Here is a 12,587-nt window from a genome sequence, read left to right as displayed (position 1 = left end):
ATGGCCCGTTTTCTAGAAAAATATCGTTCACTTGGCCATTTATAAACCAAATTCTTTGCTTTCCTCTGCCCCTTTCACCTTCTATTTATTTATCTTTTTTCTTCTTTGTTATTCGTTTCCCATTCGTTCTCATCGCGCAATGGGAAAAAGGAACGTTCATACTGTTTGTTAACTCGCTAAATAAAGTGGGTTATTGTTTTATTAAGCTACAAAAAATGCGTTAGAATAATAGACACGTAACAGAAAAGTTATCACTTGTAAGCGAACCTTATGCAAACTCATTTTTTGTTTTTTTTTATTTAATCAAACAAATCTAATCAAAGATGGAATTCAAGTAAAAATTTGTCTCGTCCATTGAACATTGCAAGTATTGTACTTTGAATAATTTCAACCTTTGTTCTCTTTGCTGGACGATTATTTTCTGGGTTGTTTTCCACCATCCAAATTGGTGGAAATTGTTACTTCGATGTTATCATCGATTTGTTATCGCGTTTTACGAAGTCACTCGCGAAATATGAAACACGATTTCATTTCAATCGACCTTGCATAAGCATGCAACATTTTGGAAATTTTATGCCCGGGTACGCAGCGAAATTTTAATAAATGCGTTATTTAATTTCGTTGTTTGCCATCGTTTCGGAACCATTTGAAAATATTTCGTGAATTTTTAATTGTGTCCTGAAAAGAACGACCTCGCAGGACTCACATATGTCACAACATTGTCCGAAACAATTTTATGAAATCACAGATCGAAAAATGAACACCCCTCATTGAAATATTTTTGTTGAAATATTTCCCTTTCAGAGATATTTCTAACAAGCGTATCTGTTCGTCTACTTCGGTCTTAATTAATCGTAGCTTTAATTTAGTTTCGTATAGATTAATTTCTACGTCGAATTTTATTAACTTTGAAATCTTAAATCTACCAGAACGTAATTTAAATGACGAAAAAATTCACACGAACGATAAAAATAATTTGCCAGCAGCTCGTGGCACTTTAAACAATTTGTCGATTAAATTCAGATTTTAACAGCTTAAATATCGCCATAGTAGCCAACTATAGGAGCTCCACTATTAAGAGATCACGAACAGCTCATGAAAGTTTTAGTTCACTTCCGCTCAAAAGTTTACAGCACGTTAGAATTTCGAAAGAAATACTTGCATATATAAATAAATATTTTACTAATGATGTTGTTATTTTATAGCGTTTACACTGTAATTAATTATACTTATAAACGACACTTTATAATATATAATATTCTTATTTCTCCTAAGGATACACGAAATATTCGTATCATCTAAAATGCAAAGGCTGCTCCAAACATTTCACCGGAAGCGTATGTCATTTCCTACTAAAAAATAATTGTCTTTTTTTTATTTTCCGGCCACTTGTGTACATACATCATTTGCCACGGCGACTGCTCGATTACCCAAGGAAAAAGTGGCGGCAATCGATCAAACGCTTCTCCAGGCTATAACTACCCCTCGAATTTTAATCCCGCTTGAATTTTCACGCAAGCTAATTACAGGCGGAATAATTCAATTTTGATATGACATTCTGATTAAATTCTCGTTTTCGTGCGTCGAATAGGAAAACGCCGGGATTTATGTCATTCGTTCTTTAATATCCGCGAAACAGAACGTACATTCTTTTCTGTTTCATCCTACGTTCGTTTTCTAACAGCAATAAAATCGTATTGCACGGGAGCCTCGCGACATTTCCGAGCGAAGAGAACGATAGAAGCGTTTAGAAATTCGCTAGTACATGTTCGTTGAATAAAATTGTAAAGGACGACGTTGCTTGATATAAAATCTACGATTTTTTCGCGAGGCTTCAATATTCGGATGGCTGGCATAGTTGTCGCGTTTTAATCGCGATGGAAGTTTTATCAGTTCGATGGCGAATGCGTCTTTTACGTTCGACACGACGGAATTCCAATAATCCGGACGATAAGCGCACGGCGACGCAATGGACGCGTCTTAATTTTATTAAAATCATACACATGCTTTCACGGAAGTTGAAGAGAATCGAGCTACCAAGTTTACCGAAATTCTTCTCCAATGAAAATACCAAAAAACGCAACGTCTATTCGCGTTTCAGTGGCGTTTACGCTAGTCGACTTCAAAGTTCGAAAGTGAAGGAGAATCGTCGCGTTGCTTGGAATCTCTATAATTTGAAAGGATTAGTTTGTCTGTAGCTTATCTTCGAAATTTACTTTCGACTTTTACTGTTTATTGTTTGTAAAATATTAGATTTTATAAAATTGTATAATTTCTATAGAAAGATAAGAACGAGCAACTTACGATTGTCGAATGTTATTATTTGATAGAAGAAAATGAGGATTGACTGCAGGTTGACCAGTAATTTTATTGTTTCAGAGTGGCACGACCAATCCCACGGTGAAGCTGTTTTATGTCGACTTAGAAAAGGTGGTCCAAGGTAACGTGAGCTTAACTGAAATCGAACATCCGGACGAGTTAGCCTCCGAGGAACGGATTCTATCTGCCGTTGCTTTTCCTACGGACAATCTCGTGTACGCGACCTGGATGAACAGGGTGCAGAACGAGGCGTACTTCCGTTTCTGTTCCGTACACGATTCACTGCCAAATTGCACCACCGTACGTATACAATATTACACAAATATTTAATAACAATTGAGATTATTTATCACATATAAAAATAATTTTTATTCCTTTTATTTCCTAATTATTTTATTATGAATCTATTACATTATTCGCATTGGATATACTACGTGGTGTGCGACACTTAAACAAGTAAAATGTACTGGAGTTTTAACTTGACTTGTACGAAGGGATAGTTGAAACTCAAATTGAGTTTTTCTTCAGTGATGTGGAAAATCGTTCGAGCAAATAAATTTTTATATTCGAAAAACGGTATCTGAAAGAATTTTAAATAATACCAAGTAAAGTAGTATGATAAGTAAAAGGAAATATAATACACAAGTGCTATTACATAGTTATATAATATGGTTTAAAATTCTTTTAAATACCACTTTTGCAATAGTTGAAAACCTTCGCACGCCATTGTAATTCAATTCATTTCTTTTTTTCGCAAGGAGACATAATTTTGATAAGTCTGTCAGGTTTGCCTATTTTTTGTTAGCCCAAGCTGACGGCGCCAACAAGATGAATAAGAATTGGCGATCCGTCGCGTGGTTTTCCTTTAAAATTTCACGACGGTTTTATCGTCCGTAAAAGACGAACTTTCTCGGTTTAATTAGATTGGCACTGCTGTTGGAAGTATCGCGATTCGTTTAATTCACGAGGCTTCGGGGGTGAGGAAGCTCAACTTGGTCAAGAGGGTGTTATTTCGTTTATTGTTTCACGAGCAAGTTTAGCGACGATGAGTCCGACTGAAGATTACCTGGAACGTTTTTATCCTCCTCGTAATTTCTATTATTAGTAATCTTTATTAGCAATCTCAATTACAAGCAATTATTGGCTTTCGTTGTTTTCTTAGTTTTATCACCAGGTAATCATTACTTTCGATCAGTTCAGACGAATTTCATGCCAATAATTTCTCACTGGGATTTAAAATAAAGAAAGTTTAATTTTCTTAGAAAATCCTCTTCAAATTTTCTAATCCATTTCCTGTAACTCGTTTGCTACCAACGACGCACCGTATGCGTCGCCAGACAATATTTTGCAGCCGAGAAAAGAAGATGGCGTAGAATAAATATCGTAGAAAATATCGTGCAAATATTGCGCGAAATGAAATAGAAAAGTTTCGGGACGAAGCAAAAGATTTGGCCTACAGCCGTCATCGTAAGAATCTCGAAATCCTTCGAATACCCAAAGAATATTTTCCACGATTCGTAGAAACCGTGTCGTGGAATGGGTTAAACCGCTTCTGCCTTTCGATTTCTCTCCCACAAGTCATCGTGAATGTCTAAAATCGCAAAATAATCCTCTGAATTCGCTCATCAATGGTAGAGTACCTCGACGATGCATGGAAAGAGGATACTGTGGAATTGAACGATGCGCAATTTTTCGCGACCGTTTTCACGGGAAGAGGAGGAATGGATGGGAAACGGGATGAAATATTCATCTTTCAGGCGCTGAAGCACTCGGAGAGGCATGGATGGGTCGAGCAGTTCGAACCACCGATGTTCACCGATGATGGCGATTCGTTCCTTACGATTCTGCCACAGAAGCAACACGATGCGAGTTACTGGAGGCATGCAGTCGCAATTACCAACGTTTCCTCTGGCAAGACGAGGAGCTTCGCTCTAACTTCCGGCCGGTTCGTCGTCACGGAGATAGTTTCCTGGGACCAGAAGAACTCTTACCTGTAAGTACAGCACTCCTTGGAACAGTTTGAACATTAACTTATTCGAAACTGGACTCTTGTGGTCAGACTTAGCCGTGGAATATTACAGTGACTTTTAATGTCTTGTACCTTATTTATTCTTGTTTCAACCATTTCTGATTGCAACAAACGATGACCTTCTCTCACCTGTATTTTACGATATTGAATATCCAGTAATTTCGTAGAATTATTGAAAATGCTGAATTGGCTCATACTGGGGGTTCGTAGCTCTAGGCTGTTAATTTTCAAAGTGCACACAGTAAGCGCAAATAGTGGCGTGGTTCGTACTCCAAAAGCGGTATTTTTGAAATTTTTTTCATATCGCCTTTCAAACACAAAGCGAGAAAACCTGGTTGAAAATTGTACGCGTCTCTTAACTTGAAGGATATTGGATTTATTTAAACAATTTCTGAAACGTTCGATAATTAGTATATTTTTCAACGCAACACGAGGGCGTAAATTTATATAGTGAATACTGGGATCTGTGAGAGCATGAATCCGCAGAAAGAAGTTTTCCGTATTTCATCTGGGAAAAAGTAAAAATCGGAAATAGAAAATCTAAGGAACACTGGGAATGAGGAATGGAGAAACGTGTACCTGGTTGATGTAATTTTTGCACAATTGTGTTTGCCGCGTTTTACTTGTTTCACGTTTCGCCTTTCAACGTGCCGAATAAAATGAAACGAGCTGTTTGCTGTTCCAAACGAAAGTTATGTGAGTTACCGTGAGTATAATTATATGCACAATACGTTACGTTCGTATTTGTATGCGCGTAAATTCAGATACACCAAGAGCCGTAGAGACTTTTAGGACGTTGCAAAATGCAACACGAAGAGATGAAGGTTATTTAATCGCAGTTTGATGAACTTGTTTCGAGTGGTTGTTACGTAGTACGGTTATTAGCATATTTGCAATTGAACTCTTGTGATGAGATTTAACATTTTGAAAAGGAGAGACAGTTTAGTTTGTACATGTTGCGTGGGCAACCTGAAGTCCTCGAAATAAACAGTCCGCTTTGTAAGAAATTCTGATAAAACTGTACATCGTGATACCTGAACAAAGAAATACGTAAAAAAATTCAAAACTAAATAGAAAATACACTACGAAACTTTCACATATATTTCGCCTATCGGTTTATCTTCGCATGATCTAACCTGGCCAGTTTCGAATAAGATAGTATTACCCATGGTCCATAAAATTTGCATTTTCGAGAGATTTCCGAATGCTCGACCCAAGCATAGATTCTGCCCCCTCGAAATATCCTGAATTGTGTGACAATCGTTCACAATGGGCTGGAGATTCAAATAAAGACCAGTCGAGACCCTTGCACTTATCGAAACGGTTCCTCAACATCCCCCAAACCTATGAAGATTCTCTAAATGTATATCGACGAAACAAACCCTTGAAACTGGTACTTGACGATTTCCTGTAAACCTGGAAAATCTTTCCCATCCACTTACGCTGACGATTCTTACGGCAGAACGTTCGAAATACCACTCAATGGAACGCTCCAGTTCCACTTTAGTTGCAACCAAATTTGACCAGTCACCTTCCCGATCCAATTACTTCGCCGACGTTCTGATTTCGTCACGCCCTTTCCAATTCCTCGATCCTTCCAAGCTACCCTTCGGTTTTCTTCGAAACTTCGTTTCCATCAGAGACTTGGCTGTTCGATAATTACACTGGCTGCTCAGTAATCGTGGCGTAATCGACAAATGGAGTGATTCTACGTGAAAAAGTTAATCGCAGACGTAGAATACCATTCTTTTATACGATAAAATAGAATAAAATCGAATTCGGACATTTCTTTTTAGTATACAGCGTATACAGTATTTAGTATATTAAAATCGTTTCAGATTTATTTAATAAACGATTTCCAGGATCTTCGTCGATATACATTTGCACGCGTCTCAGCACTCTCTTTGTCTCACCATCTTCTATATCACATTGCCAACAGAACAGTTACATTCGTCTGTTTCTTGAGACGCTGCGCACACACATACTTTTACACGCTCATATTCACATACGTGTGTCACTACTACGCGGCCAATCTAATTTAGCACACAAAATTGTACTTATCTAAATATATATAAATTGTGAATTTTGGTTATTTTTCTACTCAGGATGTTTACCATACTGACCACAGTCACGTATCATATACGTGTTTATTCGTCTCTCTTATTAAACGCAAACCCGTTTTCTGAAATTATCGCATTGTTCTATATTTCTTCTTTTGTATACTTACACTTATCCGCCATTGTACATTCTTAGAATGTTTTTACGTTCGATAGGAAAATATTTGGGAATCTTTGTTAAACTCGTCGGAGGTTGCGAAAAGAAATTTGTGGAAATATGAGATTTCTGTTAAATAAACGACTAGAGAGTGTAGTTGGCTAAAAAAAAGGAACGGAAGAAGTAACTTTTGATTAAATTAATTGATGAAAACAGCATGATATTGAGTACAAAAATGGATACATCGTTATTTCAGGCATGAATTGAATTTCATGGGTAAACTCGATATGCGGAAAATTCGATTTTTTATCTTCGTTATTAAAAATCCTCTGAAAACAATAGAGCGTCCGATAGAGAAATAAATTGGGCAGCGTTTTGGACATGAATTGCACAGAAACTTTGAATACAGAAATAATCTTCCCAAAGCAAATTAATTTCCTGGAACACCATGAATATCAAACATATAGCGTTTAAACAGATGATGAATACCATTCAAGGTTGTTCTGTAGGGAAATGAGATTGAATTGGGCGGCCGGTGCACACAGTATCAATGGCTAACGGTGCGTTTACGTGATAAATGATAACGCTCTTTGGATGGCCGCTGCCTGTGGCAGACGTTTGCCCCGTGATTCCATGGGAATCCCCAATAACGCGTCCCCCTGGCGTAATATCCTTTCTTAGTCGTATTTTATCGAGAAATAATGGAAGCACGTAGCTAAGTCGGCGTACTTAACGTCCACGTTCGAACGTCTTTTCCCGATCGTTGCAAAGATTTAACGTCCGAGAAACTGGGATCCGCTGGGAACTGTCTGTGATAAGAACCAAGTAATTTTCGTTTCAGTGGAGCAATCGATAATTACACAAGGTATCTCGGTAATCGCGATTCAATTGGTGAACAGGTGAAAATACACGTCGAAGGTATGGAACAACATTTTTTCACACGACGTTTTATTTCCGAGGAGAATGTAGTTTGAAAATCCGTCGAATATATCAGCCGAATCTGTTCTCGATCGTAAGCGAAACGATCGGCATTGAATAATCGAAGAAACGTTATTTTATATGAATTAACAGAAGAAAAGTTTGCTCATAAGATATTTCGTTCCTGGGCAAAACAAACTTGAAAATCTATTAAATACGTGCACCGAGCCCATATACTTCACGAACAACGAAATTTTAAACGAACAAATTTTATTCTACACGTTCGACTTACTTTCGCACATAGAACAGCCTCGTACCTTATTTAGTCGTAGCCAGTTGGTAATTAGCCAAGTTCATTTGCTATGTAAATGGAATTCTACTGTACACCTAGAAAATTATCCGGATGGAAACACTATCGAGAAAAGCATCGCGCTACAAGCGATATAGGTACGCGATGAAGGATTGATGGTTATTCAAGATCCCGGCTCACCTTGAGCCGATATCGCCTAATACCTTGAAAATTGTGCTTAAACGAGCCAATATTTTTATTCGACGCTCGGTACACAGGGGAGAAAGAAGTTGATTTTCCTCTTAGCGTCTTAACGTGTTCAATATCGGCGACGCCGGGGAATCGCCTTTGGGAGATCCGAAGGGAAGAAAAATAGGCAAACGGAAAAATCGCGTTTAATTCTGCTACGTTTCAAAGAGAAAGGTTAATAAGCGGCGATGCAAATAACGACCGGTCGAAGTTTCGTACAAAAGCTTCTCTACCCTCCCCTCTTTTTCAACTCCCACTTCCCACCGGATACGCAGCTATCCAATGCTCGCGTTAGTTTCACTCGTGTAATTATGCAACCTCGATTATTACGCTAATTGGCACGCTACGCGAAAACGTACGCGTTTGTTTGCTCGTGCATGCTGCTGCAAATGTGTCGCTTCCGCGTCGAAATTGCGAGCGAATGTCGTTGCTCGCGAAAGGCTGCCTTTTAAGAGAATTCCAAACGCAGTTTCAGTGAAATTAAACCTTTTTCTTTTTTTGCCATGATCAGGTTGCTATATAACGTGGTCGGTTTTTTTGAAATTTAAGGAACTACATTTCGTAGAATATTTAACAATGGAATGTTTCGGGTCGAAATTATTAACTCGTCTCTGAAAGTAGACATTTATAATTGTTAATTTATTTAGAGAATTCATAACGCATATCACGAACCCGAAGATTCCATCTGGATTCCAATAACGTTAATTGGAATCGTTTAAAAGTTCCGACATAATTTTCACATATCTCTTTCTACAACAATTTCCAAATTTTCCTTTGTTTTCCGTTCTTTCGTCTTGTTTCCACTTATTTAGAGTTTGCGACTCGTATCGCGCGCTTCAAGATTTTGTACAGATCCTGGTAACATCGATTATATTCGATATTTATCAGATCCTTTCGTCTCTCTTTCCGATCATCATCGTCTTGCCAATTGAATTCTGAAATCAACGAATAATCGACTAATAATAATAATCAATCAAAGTACCGAGAACCTTCTTTTATTTCTATCTAATTTAATCTAATTTGATCGATGCCTGCAGCGAATCTGTTCATGGATAAAAGCTAACGTGGCAAGTTCACTTAGGTTAATTATTATCGAGCTGGTATTCATGGACTGAGGCAGAGTCGAGCACGATGCGACTGGCCTAAATAACGATCGACATTTTTCTCCTTTTTTTCTCTTTTTTTTCCATCATGATGAAAGCGACGAACGATGATATTCGGTGGATAACCAGAACTACGTGTGTTATTCTCTGTGAGTTTCTTTTCCGGTTTAATTAACGGAAGAACCGTGACTGGCCGTTTGGAAAGCCCTGGCTAAATTTCGTGGAATTTGTTTTTCGAGAGAACCACTGCGACAGTTGGTAGTTGGTTGGATTAAGAAGCAATTTGGGAGTTGCTCGTGCAGATTGTTATCTCGGAAAGAAGTTGAAGAAGAAGGAAAGGGATCTTGTGTTAGAAAGTATTCTGCTTCCCGAGGAATTCTTAGGCTGCCTTGGTGAGATCTTTTAATCTCTTGACCACCGCTGCAATTTTCTTCTACCAACAACGACCAATTACTTATTGTACGAAGTTGTTAGAGAAGAGAGAAATTACGATGCTTGTACAATGTTAAAGATTAAATTCGTTCGAAGGTAAAATTCGATAATTAAAAACTTTAGCGGCAGTGTAAGTTACAGTACGGGTTCTACCAGCCAACGATGGCTGCACTTTTATTGATTAAAAAAAGAAATTGAAATACTTGTACGATGTGCCGTTATAATTAAGTTCGTTAGCGATCATAAGAAGCAAAATTTCCTAATAAAAAACTTTAGCAGAAGTGTAGGTTAAAGTACAAGTTTGGCCAAGTAAATTAGAGGGTTTATAGGTGCGTCGAGTTAGTACCATAAGCGGCAGTAGTATAGCCCGTACATGGTCAGACCGCTGCAAGTATAAGCGAAACTGTATGGGAGCTCCTTAAGTGGAACTTGCACATTTTAGTATTCCACTTTTTGCTATATTCTGGATGAACTTCCACTTATGCACCTATCTAAATAAATTTTGTTTATCGATGGCACTTGTTATCTTTCACGCTTTTAATTCTATTTTTCTACTATTATTTTACCAACGAATTATTCTTTCTGGATTAATCGAAATATCTTTGAAAGTTTCATGCAATTTAACATACCTAATTTTTCTACGAAATTTTTATATAAAGCATAAATTCATTAATTGTTATCTTTCACGTTTTTAATTCTATTTCTCCACTATTATTTTACCAACGAATTATTCTTTCTGGATTAATCGAAATATCTTTGAAAGTTTCATGCAATTTAACATACCTAATTTTTCTACGAAATTTTTATATAAAACATAAATTCATTAATTAATCAACATTTTTGAACTATCAAACCAGTCAAAGTGGTGGACTACAGATTTCTAGTTCCTTGGAATTATTTAAAATATACAAGCGCTTTTTCGACGTCAACGCAGAATTTTGCTAATTAATTGATTGATACATTACAAGTTGTCGCAGTAATTAACAAGCCAAATGTATTTAACATGGATTTTTCAAATAAAATCCCATGTAGAAATATGTTGTTCCATATTTCCAATTTATTTTTTCACAAAATATCATCTGTCACTGGTTGTATCGTAATTACTGGAACACTCTGTATGCGCGTATTTACCGTCATCGAACCACTCTGATTACACTAATCCATATATAATACATTTAACTAAATACATTAAAGATCGATAGTGGCATCATTAAACAAGTTAGACCATCAGAAACACACTAGTCACACGTTGAGAGTGCACTCGAGCTTCGTCCATATAGCTCATCATCGTTGGCACGCATTCGAATCTCGTTAAACGACACTCGAATGCTGAACATCATTTCAACAACGCGTTGTTCAAATTTGAACGTCGACGCGAATCGTCGAGGATCGTTTCACCCACTTCCGATTTCCTTGGTCAATTTCTCCATCGCTCGAAAACATCTTAACCCAAGCAGAAAGTTTTAGATTTTCAGTATTTATGGTAGTCGATAGACGACGTGCTTTTGACTTTTCTGCATCAATGTTGCACGTTGCACTTTCTCCTCTTCGCTTCTTCTCAAACTTTTAGATCTCCCCTGGAGAAGTACGCTCGGTACATAAAGTTAACTGTTTCGAAGAAGTACAGTTCCCAGAGATTTTCTGATCAGATGTCGCGGTCGCTCTTGGTTCAGCGGGATCAATCGCGTTATGCGTCGCACTTTCCCTTCTTCGTTTCTTCTGAAACTTTCAGGTCTGCCGCGAGGAAGCGAACCGTAACGTTCACGAATCGTTGGCGCAAAAGTGCAACGCACGACACCATTGATCCGAAAAAAGACCGCCACATCTAGCCAGAAAGCGTGGTGAAATTGGCGAACGCGCAATTAAGTTCTTCCCTTGGCGCCAGCTCGGCAGCCACTTTCCAGTTTGGCCCTTTACTTTGCAAATTACTTTCGTGCCGTTTCGCGGCCTCTATCTTTCGCTACATCAAGCGGATATCTCCACCGTGTCTCGCATAGTTTCCACATGGCCGGTCCAACGCGGAGCCCGCGATCGTGGAGTCCGCGATCCTCCGAGGTGTTAATTCACTAGCCAGCCCAGCCAGAGTTCCCGCGGAGTTACGCCGACTCCAATTAAGCTGATGGCAGCCGGGTAAATTGCGACCCCGCCAACTGGAGTCACTCTGTAACGACCTCATCGTCGCCTTTCTTTTTGCAATTTTTTTTTTTTTTTTTTTATTAGTTGGAGGGAACTCACGGTGACCTCTCTAATTGTTTTTCGAATAATGAGAGGAATTTGCGAGTCGAAGATAATCGCGCGTTTACGCGTTTGGTGTTACATATTGTGACGCATATGGTGCGTCGATTCGGTCGTTTCAGTTGGATAGAGAAGTTGGCTTTTGTGAAATTGGTGGTGTATTGTGGCAATGGAATCGAGGGATTTTTTTCCAAGACAAAATTCATTAAAACGTTAACTGGCACGCGAATTTTATATATTTTGCATTTAACAGGAATAACATTTAATCCTCGCAAAATATTTCACTGTATTCGCACACATTTTCCTCGTTATGCTATCTAAATCATTCGCATTGTTGAAAATTTTGTTTGTCCGCGCAATGTATCTTGTTTTGATCGTCGCAGAAAAATTTAATGAAACGTCAACGTGTGAAATTTGTTTGCGAAAAGATTTTTTCATACTAGAACTAAATTTCTTAAATAATAATATATAATAATAATAGAATAAATTTTCTAAATTTAATTAACTTTCAGAAGAATCAAAACGGAAGGCGAGTGGGAAGATGCAGGGAAAAAACAAGTTTTTCATAAGATGAGCGTCCTTCAATTTACAGAAATCAATTTTCCATCCCCATCTATCGCCATAAAGCTTTCGTTTCGAGAAGATAGAAATCCCAAAGGGAATGAATCAAAAATCCGTGTTATATATATATATATATATCAAGTTCGTAGAATGAACGAACACCAATTACCTCGTATTTGTCTTTTAGTACAAACTCGGACGTCTGTAGGAAGATCGTTTAATTTTCTTCGATAATTCG

At 37.9% G+C, this 12,587-nt stretch overlaps 2 protein-coding genes across 8 annotated transcripts in view; both read left to right on the top strand.

Moving 5' to 3' along the window:
• The window catches only part of LOC126925044 (venom dipeptidyl peptidase 4), a 512,928-nt gene that overhangs the window by 224,928 nt on the left and 275,413 nt on the right, over positions 1 to 12,587 (top strand). For all 7 annotated transcript variants that reach the window (XM_050740197.1, XM_050740202.1, XM_050740200.1 and 4 more), the window contains 2 exons: positions 2,380 to 2,619; positions 4,077 to 4,312. In XM_050740197.1, the coding sequence (XP_050596154.1) occupies positions 2,380 to 2,619; positions 4,077 to 4,312 (476 nt within the window). The remainder of the gene's footprint in view (positions 1 to 2,379; positions 2,620 to 4,076; positions 4,313 to 12,587) is intronic.
• The window catches only part of LOC126925057 (14-3-3 protein epsilon), a 296,135-nt gene that overhangs the window by 262,787 nt on the left and 20,761 nt on the right, over positions 1 to 12,587 (top strand). The gene's annotated exons all lie outside the window — the stretch shown is intronic.

This window comes from Bombus affinis, chromosome 15 (assembly GCF_024516045.1).
Source record: "Bombus affinis isolate iyBomAffi1 chromosome 15, iyBomAffi1.2, whole genome shotgun sequence".
NCBI lineage: Eukaryota > Metazoa > Arthropoda > Insecta > Hymenoptera > Apidae > Bombus > Bombus affinis.
Note: the sequence above shows the minus strand (reverse complement) of the source record. Positions and strands in the feature narration are given on the sequence as shown.